Raw genomic sequence first — 27,037 nt, forward strand, 5'->3', positions numbered from 1 at the left:
ACATCAATAGAGTATCAATAGAGTGCTTTCCACCCAGTGAGAGACAAACTGGCAACATTTTAGGGCATAAATTCCAGGTTATATGGGAATAACATCTGAATAAGCAATTTACACGTTTATTTATTTATTTATTACATCATTCTTTTTAATAGCAAAATTGGTATCGCTTAACTGTATGTACCACTAATTTAGTAGGCTACATAGTTGATAATTTTTTTAAAAATCGGACATCTCTATACAGATGCAGGCTACAAAGTATCATTTTATTAACCAGGCTTTCCATTAGTTAGAGTTTCTCCCCTGTCCAACATAATTTGTAACACTGCCCTAGATCTCTCTCTCTCTCTCTCTCTCTCTCTCTTTGTCTCTTTCGCTCACTCAGTCAGCTGAGTTCCCTAGCTTTACTATAACTCAGCCGATGTTAGTTTCGGCAAGAGGGGTTGCTGGCGGTGTGTTCTCTGCGCTGCTGACTCCCTAGCAATGGCGCTGTGGACGGGTCAAGTCGTATCCCCTTTTGTAGTCGCGGTAGCACTGATTTTGGTCGCCAGTGGCCCGCAGCCTGTATATTCTTGTCCAAGTCGGTGTTTATGTTTTCGCACTACCGTGAGATGTATGCATTTAAACCTGGAAACCGTACCTGCTGTTGCTCCGTCGACAACCATCCTGTAAGTAACATTACATTGTATCTAACGGGAAAAGTTAGTAGGCGATGGAGGGAACGGAATGAATGCACTGATTTCTGGAGGAGTCACATCAACCCAAGCGCTTTGAGATGGTTATACGATCTCTTATGTTGGTGTATAATAATTTAAACAGTTAGACGTTATCTAATATTTCCGTATCTAAAGCACAGTTGAGAAAGCAAGATGAGAAGAGCTACTGTCATCTTTGGGACCAGACCACCATTCTGGTTGCCTATTCAAATTTGCAATGATGGAGTCTGGGAGTTTTGATCGTTTTTAAGTTCCTCATCACATGGATTTATTTTTTTAGGCTTATCATTTACATATGCTTGTTCGTTATCTGTCTTGCATTGGTTTATTCAGTTGACTCACTAAATAAAAACTATAACTTTTTTCAGCCTATAGGCTACCCACATTACGGAAAAGAGGTCAACGGCTTCGTTGTCGGTTGCATAGCTGTTGGAAGGGACGTGCCTTAGTAAAGTTCCAAGACACCTTTGACGTCTGCCAGTGACTGAGCTAGGGCCTACTGAACGTTTTTTGGGGGGTTAGGCAGCTATCGAAGTCAGCCACAGAAAAAAATGTAATGTGATGAAGTTGAATCAACATGGAAAAGTTTGCAAAAAGTAAATAACATATAGGAATTTCATCTTTTTTTCACCTAAGGTTGAACCTAAATCCAATGACAGGGTGAAAATGTTTGTTTGATTTCACGTTGATTTCACATTAGTTGACAACTCAACCAAATATACATATAAATATAAAAACTAGACGTTGAATTTACGTTGTTGGATCACATGGGGTATTGTAAAGCCTAATATAGTTCTCTGCATGTGAGCTTTGTGAGAAACTGCACCATGGGATGACCTTTCCTCCAAGCGCTTGCTTAATTAAGCCTGTTGGACTGCAAGTGGATGGCCTTTGACCAATATGGCTTAGTTAATTTCAAATAAAATGTTATTTGTCACATGCGCTGAATACAACAGGTGTAGACCATACATTGAAATGCTTACTTACAAGCCCAACCATCAATGCTGTTTTAAGAAAAAATAAGTGTTAAGAAAGTGTTTGCTAAATAAACTGAAGTAAACAATAAATCCAAAACAAAAAAATATTAAAGAGCAACAATAAAATAATAGTAGCGGGGCTATATACAGGGGGTACCGGTACAAAGTCAATGTGGAGGCTATATACAGGGTGTTATGGTACAGAGTCAATGTGGAGGCTATATGCAGGGTGTTACGGTACAGAGTCAATGTGGAGGCTATATACAGGGTGTTATGGTACAGAGTCAATGTGGAGGCTATATGCAGGGTGTTACGGTACAGAGTCAATGTGGAGGCTATATACAGGGTGTTATGGTACAGAGTCAATGTGGAGGCTATATGCAGGGTGTTACGGTACAGAGTCAATGTGGAGGCTATATACAGGGTGTTACGGTACAGAGTCAATGTGGAGGCTATATACAGGGTGTTACGGTACAGAGTCAATGTGGAAGCTATATACAGGGGGTACCGGTACAAAGTCAATGTGGAGGCTATATACAGGGTGTTACGGTACAGAGTCAATGTGGAGGCTATATGCAGGGTGTTACGGTACAGAGTCAATGTGGAGGCTATATTACAGGGTGTTACGGTACAGAGTCAATGTGGAAGCTATATACAGGGGGTACTGGTACAGAATCAATGTGGAAGCTATATACAGGGGGTACTGTTACAGAGTCAATGTGGAGGCTATATACAGGGGGTACCGGTACAGAGTCAATTTGGAGGCTATATACAGGGGGTACCGGTACAGAGTCAATGTGGAGGCTATATACAGGGTGTTACGGTACAGAGTCAATGTGGAGGATATATAGAGGGGGTACTGGTACAGAGTCAATGTGAGGGCTATATACAGGGGGTACCAGTTCAGAGTCAACATGGAGCCTATATACAGGGGATACTGGTACAGAGTCAATGTGGAGGCTATATACAGGGGGTACCGGTACAGAGTTAATGTGGAGGATATATACAGGGGGTACTGGTGGTACAGAGTCAATGTGGAGGCTATATACAGGGGGAACTGGTACAGAGTCAATGTGGAGGCTATATACAGGGGGTACTGGTACAGAGTCAATGTGGAGGCTATATACAGGGGGTACCGGTACAGAGTCAATGTGCTGGGGCACATAGAGGTAGAGGTAAAGTGACTATGCATAGATAATAAACAGAGAGTAGCAGCAATGTAAACATGGGGGGAGGGGTCAATGCAGATAGTCTGGGTAGCTGTTTAGTTAGCTGTTCAGGAGTTTTATGGCTTGGGGGTTGAAGCCGTTAAGCCTTTTCGACCTAGACTTGGCGCTCTTGGCGCTTGGCGCTCTTGCCATGCGAAAGCAGAGAGAACAGTCTATGACTAGGGTGGCTGGAGTCTTTGGCAATTTGTAGGGCCTTCCTCTGACACTGCCTGGTATAGAGGTCCTTGATGGCAGGAAGCTTGGCCCCAGTGATGTACTGGGCCGTACTCACTACCCTCTGTAGGCCGAGCAGGTGCCATATCAGGTGGTGATGCAACCATGCTCTCGATGGTGCAGCTGTATAACGTTTTGAGGATCTGAGGAACGATGCCACATTATTTTAGTCTCCTGGGGGGGAATAGGCATTGTCATGCCCTCTTCACGACTGTCATGGTGTCTTTGGACCATGACAGTTCGTTGTTGATGTGGACACCAAGGAACTTGAAGCTCTCAACCTGCTCCACTACAGCCCTGTCAATGAGAATGGGTGTGTGCTCGGCCCTCCTTTTCCTGTAGTCCACAATCATCTCCTTTGTCTTGATCACATTGAGGGAGAGGTTGTTATATTGGCACCACACTGCCAGGTCTCCGACCACCTCCCTATAGGTTGTTATTATATAATCTATTCAGCATATTGCAAGGTAATATTGTCATGGATGTGTCATTGGCTTCTTGGAGAACCAGAGTAAAGGGTCAGTAGGCAGGCATGGGTCTATGTTAGAGGGTAAAACTGGTTTAAATATGTCTCAGATGAATGGAAGCACAGTTTGTGACCCTGGTGCCTTCAGCAGTAGTGGCACTTCTGCACTTCTTTGATAGGTCCTGATAGGTCCACTGGAGGCAGCTAAAGACTGAAAGTGCCAGCGAACAGCCAGACAGAAAACACACACACACAGCTCTGAAACTCCAGAACAGTCCAATCTCTGGAATATGTGCCCTCTTGTTTTTAATTGACCCTTGTGATTTTGACACGTTTCCGAAACCTGCGTGCATCTGTGAAAATAAAGACCTTCAGGCAGGAAGCTGGGCACAAAGGAAAAACTCAGCCTCAACGACGGGCACCGCGTGCACAGAATTAGCCTCCCTAACATACACTACCAGTCAAAAGTTTGGACACACCTACTCATTCAAGTTTTTTTTTAACATATAAAATATGTTTTCATTTGTTTAATACTTGTTTGGTTACTAAATGATTCCGTATGTGTTATTTCATAGTTTTGAAATAAAGAAAAATCCTGGAATGAATAGGTGTGTCCAAACCTTTGACTGGTACTGTATATATGCAAGCTTCCAGGCCAGCCTCAAAGGGAGTCAATGGGCCAGACCTACAGCCACAGAGCACTGCCCTCCCTGCCAACTCTGCAAGATGCCCAGGACACGTCAACGTCCCCTCTGCCATGGGAACTGTTTTATGGTTTGGTGTGCTGAGCACCCTCCTTCTTCTACTTCTTCTTCTTCTTCTTCTCCTTCTTCTACTTCTTCTTCTTCTTCTTCTTCTTCTTCTTCTTCTTCTTCTTCTTCTTCCCTCCTTTGGATGCCTCTGAATCTGTCACTGTTGAGTGTTGTTCAGAGGAGGGCTGTGGAGGGCAAATCATGTGTCAGTTTGACAAGTTTTTCATGCTCGCTGGGGTTTGAACTAAGCAAGCCACCTGTCGCTTTGCCCTGCCTGCCTGTGCTCAGTCTTGTTGGAACATGAATGCAGCTCAGCTAGCCTCTGCGACTCTCCCTGCCTTTCCATTATTCCACTGTAAATTGTGCACACAAGCCTGGCCTTCAGGGCTGCAAGGCACCTTTCAACAGAACTCGAGCACTCTTTTGAAGGAATGCTTGAATGTGGGGAATATTTGACTCCCTGAATATGAAGTTGCAGATCACATTTAAGCCTCATTAGACACTAGTCAGTAGCTCCTTTGAAGGATAAAATGTAGTGTGTATTTTTGTGTGGGGTTAGAGCCAAGTTATGGCATCAGTCCTGTGCCTAGTACTTTATATTGGCTTTATTGACCAGTATGGAGGCTAAAAATACAACATTTTGATTGAATCCTTTCTCATAGCTTCACTCATTTCGGCCACAGTCCCAGGACCAAAACACTGGCCCCTCCCACCTTGGGGTCAGCTGATTGCTGGCTGTGAGGGCTGGGGGGCAGAGGTGACTGGGTTGTTAATGAAACAGGTGTTAGAGACAGGGGGCATTGTATATACTGTAGATGTTTATTTGGGGACATGCTGCTGGCTGGCTAGGCCCTGAAGGTCTGGGCTTTGCATTCCTCGTCCTGACCTGGCAGTGTGCCAGCATAGAGCACTGCCGTCAGATGTTCCACTAATAGGTTCCTCAGAGCTGTGGGAAGGTATTTTGTTATTGTTTGAAAGCATCTCCCCAACCTCTCCTTTCTCTGGCTCTATATCTACCACGTTTGCCCATTTTCTCTCTCCACATCTCTTTTTCTCTCTTCATTCACAGTATTCTCTCTTACTTTCTCCCTCTCGTTCCCTCTCCCCGTTGTTCTCTCTTTCTATCCCCCTCTCTTTCTCTCTCCCTAGTCCCTATATCAAGCCCTTCGTAGCTCTCTCCTGTGATGGATTTTGACATTTTGGTTGGTTAGTGCAGGGCAGGCAGCATTGTGTCAGATGCCTGTGTCTCCCATAAGAGGCCTAGCTGGAGGTGGGGCTTGAGATGGAGCTTGGGCTGGAGCTGGGGCTGGAGCTCCGACTGATCCCAGTTCTAATGTGGCGTCTGTGTCTGAATGTTCTGAGCCTAGTCAGCCTGCCCAGTGTGTGTGTAATGCTTGTTTCTCTACTAATGTCAATCTCGAATGAACTCAGGGACCCTGGCCCAATCACTCAAGGCTCTCAAAAAGTCAGTGGCTTCTGTGAGATAAGTATCTTATATCTCTAAATGTGTCTCTTCCCATGGGAAAAGGGGAATAAGGTATTTTTCCCCAAAGTACACCCAGGACCGTGCTCGGTGCTACCGTTTTTAGTTTAGTTTTTACTCTCAGCGGTTTTCTTTCAGATTACGGTAGACGTCTTTTTTTCCCTCCCATCTTTGATGGTCCACATTTATTTTTCAGCTGTTGTCTCGGAGGACTAAATTACTGCCCTTCCTCTTTGTGACGATACTGCTGTACTCCTGCTCTGGGATTGTCAGCTCTATTCTGTCAACCACTCTCCCGAATCCTCTCGTATAGGCCCACAGTTGTTGATGCACATTTTAAGCTACAAAGACACAAGACCAATGTTCCCTCTAAGCTGCTCGCAGACACGCAGCTCCCCAGGGACAGCCGGGCAGAAGAAATATCAGCCCAAGCAGAGAAGCACGAGATTGAACTTCACTCAACTTTCTAGAGTTTTCCACATTAGCTAACACTACCAACGTTTCCCTTTACTGTGGGAATTGTGCTCGAGTCAATGCAATATTAGCCACTTTCAATGCAACATACCGAAACAAAATGAACTATGCAAGACTTAGTATGCAAAACAAACTATCAAACAGATTTTGTTGTAGGCAGAACGCGGAATCTATTGCATTGACAGGTGCGACTCAGGGCCGTATACACAGACCGGTGTGCCATAACCAATCAGAGATGCAGTAGGCCTATATGCAAATAGACCATTGCCATTCACTTTGAACTGGACTGTTTTTACAGCATGAGAGGTCGTCAGTAGATACACTTGTTTTGAGAGCAAAGCGAGAGCTACATGTAGCGACGTGTGCACATTTGTACATTTGTTCATATCCTTTGCTAGTTAGTGAGTTATTAGCCCAATTATAGATCATTTGTAGTTAGCAATGGGGGAGGGAATGCTTCCAACAGGAGCACAACACATGTGCATTTCTAGACACATTTTTAAAGCAAGTCAGGAAAATTGTTTTTTTTTGTCTTAAAGGGGCGGTGTTGTATTTTGAGACGGTCTTGAATAAGCTAAGTAGCCAATAGGCAGAGGGCAGCATAATTTGTCTGATTCTTTGTATAATGGTAGGGGAATAATTATGCATTTCATTTTGTAAAGTGGTTTCTTGCATCAAACAACACAACAACATGTTCATGTCTAAAGGACAAGTGGATAAACAGGTTTGTGTAAAGCCCTGCATGTTTTTTTCTCTCAAAAGTCTCATGAGTAGCCTACTTGACCACTGTTAAAACTAACTTGAAGCGGGTACAGCCTCAGTGTTCACAGTAAACTTGTGCCAGAATTTTCACAACGTTCAAGTTTGCGCTCAGCAGAGTGACACATTTTCTTTGAGGGAACATTGCGCAAGACGACAGCTTGTCTTGCAGTGGTGAGGTTTTATGCGGGGAATGTTTATGTGACATACTACAGTGCATACAGGATTGTTATAGACTTTCCTTTTTGGTTCTTTCATAGTTAATGTTTTGTCTGAAACCTCACGAATGGCCTCTTGTCATTTATGTATGTATGTATGTTTGTTTCTGTGTGCTGTCACATGGTCTGGCATCCACAGCAGAAATGTGTTAAACATTGTGAAAGTGAACCCTGATTATAAACACATGGGCAACGCCATGGCAACGGGGAGTCTGCCCTGTTGCAAATGTGTCAATGTGCTAGCTCATAAAGTGGCTTGTTATGGCCTAGGTTGCCTCTTTATGAAATGTTTAGTATTCAAATAGGCTCCTTTCTTGGTGTTTTTACTCTCACACCCTGTGGTGGATGTGGTGTTTTATAACGATATTACTACAAACAAACCCTTGTGAAACTCTGTTCTGTAGTAGGCTTGTAATAACAGGAAAGGTAAAGGTCGGGATGAAATGTGAAGGCTCAGCCTTTGGTTCACTCTCACAGGCTATCAGAATTCATTTCACGTCAAAGATTTTGCATTGTATTTTGGAGAATCAATAAGTAGTTTCGTTTTTCACCGCATTTTCGGCAGAAAGGTGGTAGCTTACAGGAGCAGGAGCAGCGGCTGGTTCTGAATGGACTGTGACAAGACAGACTGAGAGGTTGAATGAGTGCCCATCCAATGAGTGAAGCTGGAGGTTCCTGGTGGGTGGGTTCAAATGGGGGTGGGGTGGAAGTTGAACTGTGCAGCACACTACAAGGCAGGGAACCTGCCTATAAGATGGTCTTGATTTGCGACTTTACATTTATGAGCCTCCCAAGTGCAGTCCTTAGAGCCCTACTGGGTAGATTTAATGACCTGGTAGTCGGGCAGGAATTAGGGGGTGATATTTTTTCTCTCAATCCCTCCTTCATTTTCTCCCTTTATCTTCTCTATTTTGTGACATCGGTGGTTTACAACAGTGGGCTGAGTGAGTGAGAGAGAGAGGGAGTCAGGGAGGGGGGGGAAAGAGTAGCTCCATTGTGTGGAATTTGCTGCAGTCAGGCTTTGTAAGGCGTTCAGTCTCTGCGGCATTATGGAATGCAAAGCCAGAAATCCCCAAAGCTCTGCTCATTTGCACAGGGAGATTGGGCCGAAGATAGTTCTTGAAAGGAACTCGCCTAGTCTCTCTCTTACTGTGGCTGTCCTACTGGGGGGAGGACAGCTCGGCTGCTGAATTCTAAAGTTGTTCCAGCGTTTTTGCAGCATTTCTCACATAGCGTTATTGCAGGATTGTTAAACTAAGGATGTCTCCTAAAGGTCAGATTCTCCCCCTGTGACTTGTTTAGGATTTTTTTATGCATGTCCAGGGCTGTTCGTGCATAGTTGTTAATCATGCATGTCTATTTGCAGACATGTTGTTGGTGAAGGGCCTCAGTGGAAGGAAATAGAGCTGAAGGGATACACTTTTTATGCCCTTGTCATGAATATTTATAATGCTTAATAAGATATTCGTGACTGTTGATAATATAGTTTCCTGGATAATGACATCAAAGGATGTCAGATAGGGTTGGGTGGTATTTTTCCTAACTTCATATTGTTCCTGTACCACACCAGGGTACACAGTATTACCGGCAGTGCACACAGTGGGCACTATTTTTTTCTATAGAATAACTATCTTCAAAGTAATGACTCGGGACGTCGGTTGTGAGAAGAAAGCTTCTTTTTAGCAATAATACTTGTTCACGTTACACTTTACTACTTTAGATTCTACAAAACAATAAAATAATATAATTGCTACCGAAAGCCAGGATAATCACTTGTCACGTGAACATAACTGCCGTGTTTTCATTTTTCTTACTTCCTGTCTGTCACGTTCTGACCCTAGTTATTGTGTTAATTGTTTGTTTTAGTTGGTCAGGACGTGAGTTGGGTGGGCATTCTATGTTTTGTGTGTCTAGGTTGTTTTTCTGTGTTCGGCCTAGTATGGTTCTCAATCAGAGGCAGGTCTCGTTAGTTGTCTCTGATTGAGATTCATACTTAGGTAGCCTGGGTTTCACTGTTGTTTTGTGGGTGATTGTTTCCGTGTCTGTGTTTTACACGGTACTGTTTTCGGTACTGTTTTCGGTTTCTGTTATTCACGTTACGTTTATTGTTTTTGTATGGAGTGTTCAGTTTGTGTGTTTAAATAAACAACCATGGACACGCCGCATATTGGTCCTCCGATCCTTCTCCCCTCGCTTGTTATGGCCTAGGTTGCCTCTTTATGAAATGTTTAGTATTCAAATAGGCTCCTTTCTTGGTGTTTTCACTCTTCAGACGAAGAGGAGGAAAACCATTACAGAATCACCCACCAAACAAGGACCAAGCGGCGTGGTAATGAGCAGCAACAGCAGCCGAAGACACAAGACTCCTGGACGGGAGTGGACCCTGGGCAAAGCCAGGGGAGTGTCGCCGTCCCAAGGTGCAGCAGGAGAGGCAGCAGCAGCAGGAGCAACAGCAGCAGCAGCAAAAGCAGCAGCAGGAGAAGCAACAGAAGCAGCAGAGGAAGTGGCAGCAGCAGCTAAAGCAGCAGCAGGAGAAGCAGCAGAGGAAGCAGCAGCAGCAGCAGGAGAGGCAGCAATATCTGGACTATACAACTTGGGAAGAGATAGACAGGTGGGCGGTCGACCCAGGGAAAGTGCCGGAGCCCGCCTGGGATTCGCTGAAGCAGTGTGAGGAGGGTTACAGGAGAATGAGGTTGGCGAAACGAGCATGGCGGCGCGGTAGTAAGCCCGAGAGACAGACCCAAAAATTTCTTGGGAGGGGGCACAGGGAGAGTTTGGCAGAGTCAGGAGTCAGGAGTGAGACCTGAGCCAATTCCCCCTGTTTACCGTAAGGAGCCATGGATGGAATCAGAGCAGTCGGCTAAGCTGAGGGCTGAGTCTGAGAGGGTTGAGGAGTTATTGGACAGATTGGAGGAGAGTGAACGGATGGGAGATGAGGAGACACTCAAGGAGTGGGTTAATAGAATTGGAGGAGAGTGAAGAGAGAGAGCTGTTGATTTGGCGTAGTATGCAAGGCATTCGCCCTGAAGTGCGTGTCCCCAGCCCGGTACCACCAGTGCCGGCACCCCGCACCAGGCTGTCTCTCCGTCCCATCAATACAGGTGCTCCCGCCTGTCCGGCGGGACAAAACATAGCAAGCTAGCTATCCTGTTTAGCTTCTAACATCTCCATGTGATATAATCAGATTTCTATTTTTTTTTTTAAATATGTCCAGCAAATATTCTTATACCTACGGGTGTAACCTAAAACATCCCAGCTTGATATGCTGCTCGTGTATTCATTCCCATATAAACTACAAATAAAACCCCATGTTTTGGTCATGGAGAAAAAAGCACATGGCTAGCTAGTTGGCTACAGCAGGTTCTACCATTTCACAACAGTAATCACTTGTTATTACTTCTGAATAAAATACCATTCTCATACTTGCCAGTGTAACCTACAACATGTTCCCAATATAATATTCTGCTTCAATGTATTCACCCCCATATCAGTTAAGTCATCATGTTTTTGTCGTGGAGAAAAAGCACATATCTCGCAGCTGTTTTTACTAGTAGCCTTGAATCACTAGTTATTACTTCCAAACAAAATACATTTGGGGGAATTCGAATATTGTTTGACAGTTGCTTATCAACGCAAAATAGGCTATTTTGATACATAGCTTATAGAGCATATCAAGGAACCACAACACTGTCCCCTCAGCTACAGGAGAGGTGATACGGCGCGTTACAATTTCCTTGTGGCACGGGTGTACGAGGAATGTCGGAGCGCACTACAAGGAGTCGCCTCTTTTGTGACGCTCCGTCGGCTCCGTTTGCATATTCTGTGTAGACCCGTTTAGGCAGCAGGGTTGTTGATCTAGGACGGGATTGTCTTTGCTGTAACCAAGAAGATCTGATATTTTCTTTTTTTGGCAGTACTGAAAATTATATCGCCGGTATTTCAAAATACCCCAGTATACGGTATACCGCCCAAATCTAATGTCAGAGATGATGACACAATACTCTGATAGACTGTGGACGCTCCACCGGGCAAAATACACATCCTCCCCGTCTTTTTTAAACTGCAGGATTCACACAGAGGTATTAAGAGAAAAGCTCCCAACCATGTTTGGAGATTGATATGGCCTTGTTCTTCTTTGAAGAAACGAGGTGGGGAGACTGCCATGATGTTGTTTAACAAAGTATGAGTCAGGCACGCCCAGAGAGAGTCATTGGCTGTCCAACTTGGGCATGTGTCAGAGAGCTAAACAATTCAGAGAGAGAGAGAGAGTGAGAGAGAGAGAGAGAGAGAGAGAGAGAGAGAGAGAGAGAGAGAGAGAGAGATCCACGCATGGCACTCAGCTCTAGAGAGAGTCATTGGCTGTCCAACTTGGGCATGTGTCAGAGAGCTAAACAATTCCCAGAGAGAGAGAGAGAGAGAGAGAGAGAGAGAGAGAGAGAGAGAGAGAGAGAGAGAGATCCAGCATGGCACTCAGCTCTAGAGAGAGTCATTGGCTGTCCAACTTGGGCATGTGTCAGAGAGCTAAACAATTCCCAGAGAGAGAGAGAGAGAGAGAGAGAGAGATCCACGCATGGCACTCAGATGCTAGAGCTGGAGAAGTCCTGTCCAGGGAAGGCCCACTCCCTATTAGGGTTTGCATTGCACATGCCACGGAGCCTTTTTGCAAGATTTGTTTGTGGATTGACAAAGACTTTGCTAAATGGAGCTGTACCTATGTGGCTATGATGCCCAACATGCTACCCTACCCAGCCATGGCCAGGCCGGACTCTCCATTCTGACAGAGCAATTGGGTTTTGAAAAAGTTGCTGTCTGCCTGGTGTCGGTGGTAATCACAGCCGGCCCGGTTATCAGGCCCAGGGCTCTTATCGGCTTGGCCATTTGCTCATTGGAATTTCCCTTGTGGAATGGTTGAGGCTGAACGGGCAGCCAACCAACAAGAACCCAGAGCACTGAACAGCATCCTGTTTCCAAGTGTTGTTACTGTGGACATTGTGTCACCTCTTGTCTCCTCTCCAGCACTGTGTTAACTCTATGCAGCATGTGACAAAGCATGCACGATCTCACAAGATCTATGTTGAAGCTCCATCCTGGCTAAAGTCTCAAAGAAACATGCTTATTTGGGAGGATTTCTCTTTTAAGGCTCAAGGCAGATACATTCATAGTTCAAGATTCACAGAGGAAAGCCTAGCTATTAGTTTACTTTATGGCTGTTTGAGCTGACAAGTCCTTAGCTTCTAAGCATCTTAGGTAAACATATTACATTTCTAACATACTATATACTATATGCCGAATTGGGTAAGAATTTTCTTCCTGTGATATGTATTTCCATCATTCTTTCATATGTGCTCTTGAGGGCTACAGCTGCTGAGCCAAGTGTTATATCCGCTTGAGTTCAAGTGCTGTGGTCTCTGTCTATGTTCTACTGGAGGACTGTAAAGTAGGGTTTATTCCACTCCATAAGGCCTTAGTCAGTAGAACTACATGCCTGAATCTTCAACAGTGTGGTAGGAATCTGAAGGAATGGTTCATCTGTCAATGCCCATTAATCACTGGTGAGAGGACAAATGTCCCGCTTAGTTTATCCCATGTGTCAAGTTCAATTGCAGCCTCACTGCCCAAAGCAAAGGGTCTACTGTACAGCTTTCACAGATCAGTGATTACTTCAAGTAAGGAAGGAAGGATGGATGGATAGATGGATGGGTGGATGGGGATGGATGGATGAATGGAACATTGCCCATGGCTGTATTTCCTTCTTCCTGCCTATCAATCAAAGGTCATTACTCTTTGTCCATGTTTTATCTCTTTATAATCCATAAAGTTTTCCCCATATCACACTGAACAAAAATATGAATGCAACATGCAACAATTTCAAAGATTTTACTGAGTTACAGTTCATATAAGGAAATCAGTCAATTGAAATACGTTCATTAGGCCCTCATCTATGGATTTCACATGACTGGGTATACAGATATGCCTTTGTTGGTCACAGATACAGTACTTTTAGAAAAAGGTAGGGGCGTGTATCAGAAAACCAGTCAGTATCTGGTGTGACCACCATTTGCCTCATGCAGCTCGACACATCTCCTTCGCATAGAGTTGATTAAGCTGTTGATTGTGGCCTGTGGAATGTTGTCCCACTACTCTTCAGTGGCTGTGCGAAGTTGCTGTATATTGTCGGGAACTGTAATACACTGTCGTACACGTCAATTCAGAGCATCCCAAACATGCTCAATGGGTGACATGTCTGGTGAGAATGCAGGCCATGGAAAAGCAGGGACATGTTTAACTTCCAGGTATTGGGGCCGTGCATTATCATGCTGAAACATGAGGTGGTGGGGGCGGATGAATGGCACGACAATGGGCCTCTGGATCTCGTCACAGTATCTCATTCTAATTGCCATCGATAAAATGTAATTGTGTTCATTGTCCGTGGCTTATGCCTGCCCATATCAAAACCGCACCGTCACCATGGGGGCACTCTGTTCACAACGTTGACATCAGCGAACCGCTCACCCACACAATGCCATACACGCTGTCTGCCATCTGCCTTGTACAGTTGAAACCGGGGTTCATCTGTGAAGAGCACACTTCTCCAGCGTGCCAGTGGCCATCGAAAGTGAGAATTTGCCCACTGAAGTCAGTTTGTGAAGAAATTATTTGGTTGTGCAAACCCACAGTTTAATCAGCTGTTCGGGTGGCTGGTCTCAGACGATCCCGCAGGTGAAGAAGCCGGACGTGGAGGTCCTGGGCTAGTGTGGTTACACGTGGTCTGCGGTTGTGAGGCCGGTTGGACGTACTGCCAAATTATCTAAGACAGCTTATGCCAGATAAATTAACATTCAATTATTTGGCAACAGCTCTGGTGGACATTCCTGCAGTCAGCATGCCAATTGCACTCTCCCTCAAAACTTGAGACATCCGTGGCACGTGTTGTGTGACAAAACTGCACGTTCTAGAGCAATTTTCCCAACCGTGGGTACTTGGCCTATCCACAGGGGGTGCTTGAGAAGACTGATGAGACCATAGGTCTACTGGTTAAATGTACATGAGGGGGTACTTCAGGGGTGCTCCGGGCAGAGCAAAATTCATTTGGTGATACAGTAAGCCAAAAAGGTTGGGAACCACTGTTTTACAGTGACCTTTTATTGTCCCCAGCACAAGGTGCACCTGTGTAATGATCATGCTGTTTAATCAGCTTCTTTATATGCCACCCCTGTCAGGTGGATGGATTATCTTGGCAAAGGAGACATGCTCACTAACAGGGATGTAAACAAATTTGTGCACAAAATTTGAGAGCATTTCTGAGAGATTTTATTTCAGCTCATGAAACATGGGACCAACACTTCACATGTTGCATTTATATTTGTGCTCAGTATAAATGTATTCCCAGACAGTATGGACCTTGCTCTGTTATTATCGGTACACTGATTAAGGCAGGGTGGCACAGTTTATCTGTGTGGGCGCTGGGCGGTAGATCCAAGATACTTTCAGTTTGTTTTCCCTCTGGAGTCAAGCCAATGCATCCAAAAAGTTTGCACTGTATCAAAACTGTGTTGTGTTCAGGTTTCAATTTCCGACAGTATCTGCAGTGCCAAGACCGACAAGTCTGTTTCTGCTGCTACTTTGTGTTTACTGTTCTTGGTCAAGGTGAAAAGTGCAATATTGTGCACATTTTTTTGAGCTTCAGTGGCTTGATATGCTTTGGAGGGGGAGCAGCACAATCAAAACATGGACTTGAGTTAATGGACTCTGTCAATGAAGCTAGTTCAAAAACCCTTCAATGAACATCAATAGGCAAAAAATAAGAACAATCTGAACAATCTTGCTGTGGAGTCAGACAGACAGACAGACAGACAGACAGACAGGCTCAAGTAGCTGTTTATTGGAGGTCTGCCCGATATGTTCCTGTTGTTACTCCATGACCCTCCCCCACTTCCTCCCAGTCTTCTCACTACTCCATGACCCTCCTCCACTTCCTCCCAGTATTCTCACTACTCCATGACCCTCCTCCACTTCCTCCCAGTCTTCTCACTACTCCATGGTGATAAGCCACTGTGTCGAGCACTCTGGCTCCAGACGCTCCTTTATCTGGCATGGTAAACTCATTTACTGCTGGGATCACAATGCCATATTGTTCACCTGTTGTTTATCATAGTCAGACAAACAACTGAGGGCTATTTGAGGAAGGATATTTTCGGGCCATTAATGTTAGAAGAATTACGCTCGTAAATTGTGAAGGTTTTGAATGTGAATTTGTAGGCCTACTAGTTGTCTTCAGTGAAACAGTCATTGCAGGACTGCTGTTTAGATGCTACTGTAGGAATAATGGTCTCCCTCAGACCTTATCTGGCCTGATTGGGGTTTCTTGTGATCCACCCTGTTGGGAGACCCAGTCCTTCTACTATACTGTAATAGTAGGCTACACACACTTTAGGGGACAAGTGCTTCTGTTGACAAAGGCATAATTCATCCACCGCAATCAATAGAGGGTGTGGTCTACCTACCTGATACTGATATGTATCTGAGACCAACAGCCATAAAGTGCTCCCTTGGTATTTCAGCCCTGACTTATTTCTGCCCTTTTCCCATAAATACCAGGGTGATACCAGTATCACATTCTTTTTTCCATGGCAAAAATGAAAACACGAAGCAGACTGAAATCTTTGGTCCTTTAATAAAAATTCTGCTGCATAAATATTGTGTGCTATAGCGTGGCAATTAAGTAAATGTGATTCTGGATGACAATTTAATGTTTGTTTCCAACATTAGGGCTGTTTTCCTAAAGAAGTCAAATCCGCTTTGTGTTTTACTTCCTTGCCACGATACTAGCGAATATCGCAATACTGGTATCGTCCCGGCCCTAATAAATACATACTATTTGGAGAATGTTGCTGTATGTCTATTTTGGACAGCGTTGTTGTAAGTAAGCTTTAGGGATTATCAGCCAAGTGCTTGGAGGAGAGAATGTGTGCGTGATGGATAGGTACACTTTGTCATTTGAGCTCTTCAATGTTTTTGTTCACTGCTTCACTCTGAGGGCACCCCATTAGTCTTTTCTCACAAACACTTTTCAGCACCCTTTGGCTGGTTCTAGTGTCTGGATCTTGTAATGCTTTCCTGCCTAAATCTAACACACACACACACACACACACACACACACACACACACACACACCTCTACTTTCATGTTTGAGTTGTACAGGTACGAAGGTGCTGCCTGAACCAGCATGTAGCAGCCCCCAGAGCCCCTTGTCCCTCCACTCCTTCCCCGAGCCTGGAGGCTGCGGGTCAACCCCTGTTCCAGCATGCCTTGGCAGAGTTCTGCACTACCTAACTCCCAGGGTGGCTGCCTGTAGATGGGTCTCCCCTTCAAGGCATACAGCTTAAAGTCTTTCTTCACCAACAGATAGCGTCCATCTATAAACACCAGTTGTGTTAGGAAAGTGTGAATATCCATGGGCAGGGATGGGAGGTATGTAGAGTATGCATAGAAGCATGGCTGAGGAATGTTTCTACTGCTTCTGGTGTATTTTGATAGGGAGGAGACTACTGTTGAAAAGTTGAGCTGTTTTGGAAACAGAAACGTTTCCTTTTGTCATTATTGCTTTGTGTATGTGGTCCATTATGCTTGCATTACTTTTTCTATGCATTAATTGTATCCTAATATTAACCACATTGCTTATATTTACAACAGGTGTATAGCCTACCTGGCTGGCATGAAAATTAACCACGGGGAAAAGCCTCCTCCATTTGCTATTTAAATGCATAGATTATGGTCCATTCACGTTTATAGCCTACTACCATGTGCACATTGCTGCTCTTATAATGTTAAGAAACAGACTAATAGTTTATCAACATTTTAAGCTAAACGTTCTGATCTGCTGCGTAAGCCACATTGCACCAAAAACATTTTTTGATGCTAGTGGTTGTATTAATTTGGGATCTATCGCATCCCACAACTGTCCCAGACTATGTTTGGAATATTTATTTCTCACACAGACTAGAATCGGCTTTTGTACTATCGGGGATAGTAGATTGACATAGGCTAGTGCTTTTGCTGTTCGTTAGGCCTACTCATCTTGTTGACTGATGAAAAGTAAATGTGGACAGTTCTTCCAATATCTTTTATATGCACCTCGGCATTGGATAAGGACGCGCACAGTTGCATCCCCGATGTGTCTGTCTTAACTTGTAGCCTGTGAGAAATACCAGATCACACGACAGAGAGCTGTGTGAGTGAGAGACGCTTCGGATTGCGCAGCACACTCAGGGAGAAGGGCACAACGCAGCACTCTGGGCCGCAAAAGGCATGGATGTTTTTAGGGTGCATTATGGACACATAGGGGATGCCTCCGTGAAATTCGAGACATTATCAAGTGCTTGTCAAATTGTGAATGAGAGCCTATTGGAGTGTGTACAGCCTGTGTAAAAAAACAAAGCAGAACTCATGTCTTTCAAGTAACTTTTTTCTAAATCATTAGTCTCATCATGCAGCCTTAAAATGTATTAAAAATCTAAACATGTAGTTCAACGTTTGTAGAACAACTGAAGTAACATTAATAACTCTAAATGAAGCGTATAGGAGTACCTGTTTCTTTGTTACCCGCGCAACACAGAATGTGCACACTCCCTCAAATCATTTGGAGAAAATAGTTTGATTTTATTCAGCTTTGTTATATTGTATTCTTCATACTATAAAATAATATAAAATAATGCCACGGAATTATAAGAAAATCTTGTCTGGTATATGAACTAGTGTAGCCCACAGTCATATGGCATAGCCACATCAGGACCTAACATAAGGACAACTCAGATTATGCTCTCCGTTTCTTCTGAAATAGACTACATTTTCTTCATATCATGCTTTTTTTAGACCTGTCTAAAATAAATAATGAATTTATTGTGAATGTGAAGGGCTATATTACATGGATTTAGTAGACTTTTTAAAAAGATTGTGGGCTATGTGTGGAAACCAGGAGATGCTAAATGTGTTTATGTTAATTAACAGTCAATTACTGTGAGACCGACAGTTATTTGCTTGACAATCACCGACTGACAAAATGTTGTGACCGCCACAGCCCTAGTTATGACGGTTATTTTATTTTCATGACGGTCTTCACCCATAACCGTCGGTTATACAGTAATTGTGCCAGCCCTAAATGTTATGTTACTTGACTTTTGTTGATATTGAAGGGGCTGTAGATGGTCAGATATCAGAGAAGTGTTTCTGATACACGGTGAAAGGCGCCCAGCTGGCTTCCTGCTCCTCCAGCTTTACTCTAGCCAGTGGTGCACACAGCCTTTGTTGAGGCTCATATATGAAAGGAAGTGAGTATTTAAAAAGTTGGGCTCCATAATTGGATCCATATGCAGGGATTTCACAGAGTGAGTGACCCATAATGTATAAATCAAATCAATTCACATCTGACAGTGAAATGCTTACTTATAAGCCCTTAACCAACAATGCAGTTTTAAGAAAATAACAAAAAAAGTAAGAGATAAGAATAACAAATAATTAAAGAGCAGCAGTAAATAACAATAGCGGGGCTATATAAAGGGGGTACCGGTACAGAGTCAATGTGCGGGGGCACCGGTGTTGAGGTAATTGAACAGGCAGTAATATGTACATGTAGGTAGAGTTATTAAAGTGACTATGTATAGATAATAAAAGAGAGTAGCAGCAGCGTACACAGGGTGGGGGCAATGCAAATAGTCTGGGTAGTCATTTGATTAGCTGTTCAGGAGTGTTATGGCTTGGGGGTAGAAGCTGTTTAGAAGCCTCTTGGACCTAGACTTGCCGCTCATAGAACAGTCTATGACTAGGGCGGCTGGAGTCTTTGGCGACTTTTAGGGCCTTCCTCTGACACCGCCTGGTATAGAGGTCCTGGATGGCAAGAAGCTTGGCCCCAATGATGTATTGGGCTGTTCGCATTACCCACTGTAGTGCCTTGCGGTCAGAGGCCGAGCAGTTGCCATACCAGGCAGTGATGCAACCCGTCAGGATGCTCTCAATGGTGCAGCTGTAAAACCTTTTGAGGATCTGAGGACCCATGCCAAATATTTTCAGTCTCCTGAGGGGGAATAGGTTTTGTTGTGCCCTCTTCATGACTGTCTTGGTGTGCTTGGACCATGTTGATTTGTTGGTGACGTGGACGCCAAGGAAATTGAAGCTCTCAACCTGCTCCACTACAGCCCCATCGATGAGAATGGGGTCGTGCTCGGTCCTCCTTTTCTTGTAGTCCACAATCATCTCCTTTGTCTTGATCATGTTGAGGGAGAGGTTGTTGTCCTTGCACCACACAGTCAGGTCTCTGATCTCCTCCTTATAGGCTGTCTCATCGTTGTCGGTGATCAGAGTTGTTGTGTCATCGGTAAACTTAATGATGGTGTTGGAGTCGAGCCTGGCCGTGCAGTCATGAGGGAACAGGGTGTACAGGAGAGGGCTGAGCATGCACCCCTGAGGAGCCCCTGTGTTGAGGATCAGCGTGGCGTATGTGTTGTTACCTACTATTACCACCTGGGGGCGGCCCATCAGGAAGTCCAGGATGCAGTTGCAGAGGGATGCACCTAGTCCCAGGGTCCCCAGCTTATTTATGAGCTTTGAGGGCACTATGGTGTTGAACACTGAGCTGTCGTCAATGAATAGCATTCTCACATAGTGTTCCTTTTGCCCAGGTGTGAAAGGGCAGTGTGGAGTGCAATAGAGATTGCAACATCTGTGGATCTGTTGGTGCGGTATGCAAATTGAGTGGGTCTAGGGTTTCTGGGATAATTGTGTTGATGTGAGCCATGACCAGCCTTTCAAAGCATTTCATGGCTACAGACGTGAGTGCTACGGGTTGGTAGTCATTTAGGTAGATTACCTTAGTGTTTTTGGGCACAGAGACTATGATGGTCTGCTTGGAACATGTTGGTGTTACAGACTCAGACAGGGAGAGGTTGAACATGTCAGTGAAGACACTGGCCAGTTGGTCAGCGCTTGCTCGGAGTACACGTCCTGGTAATCCATCTAGCCCTGCTGCTTTGTGAATGTTGACCTGTCTAAAGGTCTTTAATCACATCGGCTGTGGAGAGCGTGATCACACAGTCATCCGGAACAGCTGATGCTCTCATGCATGTTTCAGTGTCACTTGCCTCGAAGCGAGCATAGAAGTTATTTAGCTCGTCTGGTAGGCTCGTGTCACTGGGCAGCTCTCAGCTGTGCTTCCCTTTGTAGTCTGTAATAGTTTACAAGCCCTCCTACATCCGACTAGTGTCAGATTCTGTGTAGTATGATTCGATCTTTGTCCTGTATTGATGCTTTGCCTGTTTGATGGTTAGTCGGAGGGCATAGCGGGACTTCATAGAAGCTTCCGGGTTAGAGTCCCACTCCTTGAAAGCGGCAACTCTACCAAGTGTGAATTTTGCCTGTAATCCATGGTTTCTGGTTGGGGTATGTACGTACAGTCACTGTGGGGACGACGTCCTCGATGCACTAATTGATAAAGCCAGTGACTGATGTGGTATACTCCTCAATGTCATCAGAAGAGTCCCGGAACATATTCCAGTCTGTGCTAGCAAAACAATCCTGTAGTTTAGCATCTGCTTCATCTGACCACTTTTTTATTGACCGAGTCACTGGTGCTTCCTGCTTTAATTTTTGCTTGTAAGCAGGAATCAGGAGGATAGAATTATGGTCAAATTTGCCAAGTGGAGGTCGAGGGAGAGCTTTGTACACATCTCTGTTTGTAGAGTAAAGGTGGTCTCAAGTTTTTTCCCCTCTGGTTGCACATGCTGATAGAAATTAGGTCAAACTGATTTAAGTTTCCCTGCCTTAAAGTCCCCGGCCACTAGGACCGCCACCTCTGGATGAGCGTTTTCCTGTTTGCTTATGGCAGTATACAGCTCATTGAGTGTGGTTTTAGTGCCAGCATCGGTCTGTGGTGGTATGTAGATAGCAACAAAAATTACAGATAGAAACTCTCTAGTTAGATAGTGTGGTCTTCAGCTTATCATGATATACTGTACCTCAGGCGAGCAAAACCTTAAGACTTCCTTAGATTTTGTGCACCAGCTGTTGTTTACATATATGCATAGTCCCCCGCCCCGTGTCTTACCAGAGGCTGCTGTTCTATCCTGTTGATAGAGCATATAACCCGCCAGCTGTATGTTATTAATGTCGTTCAGCCACGACTCAATGAAACATAAGATATTACAGTTTTTAATGTCCCGTTGATAGGATATACGTGCCTTCAGTTCGTCCCATTTATTTTCCAGCGATTGAATGTTAGCTAGCAGGACGAATAGCAAAGGGGATTAGCCACTCATCGCCTGATCTTCACAAGGCACCCTGATCTCTTTCTGCAAAATCTTAGTTTCCTTCTCGAGCGAATGGTGGGGATGAAGGCCTGTTCGGGTGTTTGTAGTATGTCCTTCCGTCCGACTCATTAAAGAAAAACTCTTTGTCCAATTCAAGGTGAGAAATTGCTGTTCTGATATCCAGAAGCTCTTTTTGGTCATAAGAGACAGTAACAGCAACATTATGTACAAAACAAGTTTACGAACATAGCGAAAAAACAAACACAATAGCATGGTTGGTTAAGAGCCGATAAGACGGAAGCCATTCCTTCCTGCACAATCTTTACACAAATCTTTGTATAGTTTTTATGATTTGGTCTTCGGTGACTGTTGTGCAAGTGGTAACTAGGGCTGGGCGTTATGGCCAAAATATCATATCATGGTACTTTTCAAATTTTTGACGTATGACGATATTTGACGGTATTTTATGTTTTTGAATAATAAAAGTTCAAAATTTTCTTTATGAGTAATGCGTGACCCTACTGTGGCAACACATACATTCTAAGTGATTTAAATGGGTCTTTCTCCATTCGGATTGTTTTGTACTGTTCAAGTCAACTTCAACCAAAAATAATTCTTACATTTCCAAAAATGTCTGCATTTCTTGCACTCATTTGAGATATTTTCCACACTGCCACGTGGGGATGCACGATATGGGCCTGAAAAATGGGCCTTATTTTTAACCAAATGTTGCAATTTAGATCAAAACCCTTCGGTGAACTGTTTGAATCATGGAAATATAATGTTTATTCTAATTCTAGAGTTAGAATACAAATAATTGTGGACACTTTGAATACAGTGTGGTTTGACCTGACAACAAATGAAATTGGCAGGGAGGAGTTATTGTAACAGGGTACTTCCGGCGCCGACAGAGATGGCCGCCTCGCTTCGCGTTCCTAGGAAACTATGCAGTTTTTTGTTTTTTTTACGTGTTATTTCTTACATTAGTACCCCAGGTCATCTTAGGTTTCATTACATACAGTCGAGAAGAACTACTGATTATAAGATCAGCGTCAACTCACCATCAGTACGACCAAGAATATGTTTTTCGCGACGCGGATCCTGTGTTCTGCCTTACAAACAGGACAGCGGAGTGGATTCCATGCAGCGACCCAAAAAAACGACTCCGAAAAAGAGGGAAACGAGGCGGTCTTCTGGTCAGACTCCGGAGACGGGCACACCGTGCACCACTCCCTAGCATTCTTCTTGCCAATGTCCAGTCTCTTGACAACAAGGTTGATGAAATCCGAGCAAGGGTAGCATTCCAGAGGGACATCAGAGACTGTAACGTTCTCTGCTTCACGGAAACATGGCTCACTGGAACGACGCTATCCGAGGTGGTGCAGCCAACGGGTTTCTCCACGCATCGCGCCGACAGAGACAAACATCTTTCTGGTAAGAAGAGGGGCGGGGGCGTATGCCTTATGACTAACGTGACATGGTGTGATGAAAGAAACATACAGGAACTCAAATCCTTCTGTTCACCTGATTTAGAATTCCTCACAATCAAATGTAGACCGCATTATCTACCAAGAGAATTCTCTTCGATTATAATCACAGCCGTATATATCCCCCCCAAGCAGACACATCGATGGCTCTGAACAAACTTTATTTAACTCTCTGCAAACTGGAAACGATTTATCCGGAGGCTGCATTCATTGTAGCTGGGGATTTTAACAAGGCTAATCTGAAAACAAGACTCCCTAAATTTTATCAGCATATCGATTGCGCAACCAGGGGTGGAAAGACCCTGGATCATTGTTACTCTAACTTCCGCGACGCATATAAGGCCCTGCCCCGCCTCCCTTTCGGAAAAGCTGACCACGACTCCATTTTGTTGATCCTTGCCTACAGACAGAAACTAAAACAAGAAGCTCCCACGCTGAGGTCTGTCCAACGCTGGTCCGACCAAGCTGACTCCACACTCCAAGACTGCTTCCATCACGTGGACTGGGAGATGTTTCGTATTGCGTCAGACAACAACATTGACGAATACGCTGATTCGGTGTGCGAGTTCATTAGAACGTGCGTTGAAGATGTCGTTCCCATAGCAACGATTAAAACATTCCCTAACCAGAAACCGTGGATTGATGGCAGCATTCGTGTGAAACTGAAAGCGCGAACCACTGCTTTTAATCAGGGCAAGGTGTCTGGTGACATGACTGAATACAAACAGTGCAGCTATTCCCTCCGCAAGGCTATTAAACAAGCTAAGCGTCAGTACAGAGACAAAGTAGAATCTCAATTCAACGGCTCAGACACAAGAGGCATGTGGCAGGGTCTACAGTCAATCACGGACTACAGGAAGAAATCCAGCCCAGTCACGGACCAGGATGTCTTGCTCCCAGGCAGACTAAATAACTTTTTGCCCGCTTTGAGGACAATACAGTGCCACTGACACGGCCTGCAATGAAAACATGCGGTCTCTCCTTCACTGCAGCCGAGGTGAGTAAGACATTTAAACGTGTTAACCCTCGCAAGGCTGCAGGCCCAGACGGCATCCCCAGCCGCGCCCTCAGAGCATGCGCAGACCAGCTGGCCGGTGTGTTTACGGACATATTCAATCAATCCCTATACCAGTCTGCTGTTCCCACATGCTTCAAGAGGGCCACCATTGTTCCTGTTCCCAAGAAAGCTAAGGTAACTGAGCTAAACGACTACCGCCCCGTAGCACTCACATCCGTCATCATGAAGTGCTTTGAGAGACTAGTCAAGGACCATATCACCTCCACCCTACCTGACACCCTAGACCCACTCCAATTTGCTTACCGCCCAAATAGGTCCACAGACGATGCAATCTCAACCACACTGCACACTGCCCTAACCCATCTGGACAAGAGGAATACCTATGTGAGAATGCTGTTCATCGACTACAGCTCGGCATTCAACACCATAGTACCCTCCAAGCTCGTCATCAAGCTCGAGACCCTGGGTCTCGACCCCGCCCTGTGCAACTGGGTACTGGACTTCCTGACGGGCCGCCCCCAGGTGGTGAGGGTAGGCAACAACATCTCCTCCCCGCTGATCCTCAACACTGGGGCCCCACAAGGGTGCGTTCTGAGCCCTCTCCTGTACTCCCTGTTCACCCACGACTGCGAGGCCACGCACGCCTCCAACTCAATCATCAAGTTTGCGGACGACACAACAGTGGTAGGCTTGATTACCAACAACGACGAGATGGCCTACAGGGAGGAGGTGAGGGCCCTCGGAGTGTGGTGTCAGGAAAATAACCTCACACTCAACGTCAACAAAACTAAGGAGATGATTGTGGACTTCGGGAAACAGCAGAGGGAACACCCCCCTATCCACATCGATGGAACAGTAGTGGAGAGGGTAGCAAGTTTTAAGTTCCTCGGCATACACATCACAGACAAACTGAATTGGTCCACTCACACAGACAGCATCGTGAAGAAGGCGCAGCAGCGCCTCTTCAACCTCAGGAGGCTGAAGAAATTCGGCTTGTCACCAAAAGCACTCACAAACTTCTGCAGATGCACAATCAAGAGCATCCTGGCGGGCTGTATCACCGCATGGTACGGCAAATGCTCCGCCCTCAACCGTAAGGCTCTCCAGAGGGTAGTGAGGTCTGCACAACGCATCACCGGGGGCAAACTACCTGCCCTCCAGGACACCTACACCACCCGATGTTACAGGAAGGCCATAAAGATCATCAAGGACATCAACCACCTGAGCCACTGCCTGTTCACCCCGCTATCATCCAGAAGGCGAGGTCAGTACAGGTGCATCAAAGCTGGGACCGAGAGACTGAAAAACAGCTTCTATCTCAAGGCCATCACTGTTAAACAGCCACCACTAACATTGAGTGGCTGCTGCTAACACACTGACACTGACACTGACTCAACTCCAGCCACTTTAATAATGGGAATTGATGGGAAATGATGTAAATATATCACTAGCCACTTTAAACAATGCTACCCAATTTAATGTTACTTAACCTACATTATTCATCTCATATGCATACGTATATACTGTACTCTATATCATCGACTGCATCCTTATGTAATACATGTATCACTAGCCACTTTAACTATGCCACTTTGTTTACATACTCATCTCATATGTATATACTGTACTCGATACCATCTACTGTATCTTGCCTATGCTGCTCTGTACCATCACTCATTCATATATTCTTATGTACATATTCTTTATCCCCTTACACTGTGTATAAGACAGTAGTTTTGGAATTGTTAGTTAGATTACTTGTTGGTTATTACTGCATTGTCGGAACTAGAAGCACAAGCATTTCGCTACACTCGCATTAACATCTGCTAACCATGTGTATGTGACAAATAAAATTTGATTTGATTTGGAAGTGTTGGTCAGTGTTTCACACCCTATAATCTTTGGCTACATTAAATGTTTATTCATGTAGACAACATATTCATGCCTCGCCTATTCCTCTTTGATTTAGAAGATACTGTTGTACAAACAACATACCAACTTAGGCCTACACCGGCACTGGTATTAGGCTGCATTAGCAAGCTACGTTTGGTCTGATTCAGTACATTTATTAGCTAGCTAGCTAGCCAGCTAACTCGCGATTAGCAATAGTGGCTAACATGATTTAGCTAAAAATTGCTAAGAAAATACAACTAGCTGTTTGCAGATGTAAGAAGCACAAACTAATAGTGTAATTATAGAACGCTTGTGGATTTATATTAAAAACCAAAGTGGAAACATTGTTGTCATCAACATTGTTGCATGTGCCACATTGACCATGCAGACTGAATGGCAAGTGTCTCCAGGATTGCCAGGTCAAGCTAAAACATTTTGTCCAATGACTACTCAAAACCCGCCCACACGGGCTGAAAACAGCAAGAGAGAAGTTGCCACATTTACATGCTGACCAGACCGGACACGTCGCGTGCGCGAGCGTTGTAAAATAAATGTAGAAATCCATCTTATTCAATTATTGCACCCACACTGCTCGCGCGTGCCAACGAGCGTCTGTGTTGCCAAGGGCTAAAATAGAAGTCATTCCTATTTCTGACGCAGATCACGCTGAAAGTCCTGCCTCTCCCATCTCCTCGTTGGTTTATAGAAGCAGGTACCCACGTGCCATCTCCTCATTGGTTATACCCACGTGGGTGATTGAAAGACAAACTGTTTTGCCGGTCGTCGTGGCAATACTGTGAAAGTTTTGATGCCAATCACCATATATGTTCAAAGATGAAAAGGCCTGGAAGGAGGAGAGATGACTAGAAACGATCGGTTGACCATTTTATGTGTGGATTAATTGTCGGAGTAGAGGACCTTGTGCATTTCAGGTAAAATAACAACTCAATGTTTATATCCCAGGACAAATTAGCTAGCAACAGCAAGCTAGTTAAATAGGACAAATTAGCTAGCATGTGCAAGCTAGCTAGCTAAATTGCCATACATGTTTAATGCTT

General features: G+C 44.6%; 1 protein-coding gene across 1 annotated transcript in view; it reads left to right on the forward strand.

The window, feature by feature from the left end:
• Positions 1-405: 405 nt before the first annotated feature.
• The window catches only part of LOC112256541 (peroxidasin), a 95,388-nt gene continuing 68,756 nt past the window's right edge, over positions 406-27,037 (forward strand). Inside the window, exon 1 of the mRNA XM_024429861.2 lies at positions 406-665. Coding sequence (XP_024285629.1) covers positions 481-665 — 185 coding nt within the window. The 5' untranslated portion in view covers positions 406-480. The remainder of the gene's footprint in view (positions 666-27,037) is intronic.

The sequence above is a fragment of the Oncorhynchus tshawytscha genome, linkage group LG08, assembly GCF_018296145.1.
Source record: "Oncorhynchus tshawytscha isolate Ot180627B linkage group LG08, Otsh_v2.0, whole genome shotgun sequence".
NCBI classification, from domain to species: Eukaryota; Metazoa; Chordata; class Actinopteri; order Salmoniformes; family Salmonidae; genus Oncorhynchus; species Oncorhynchus tshawytscha.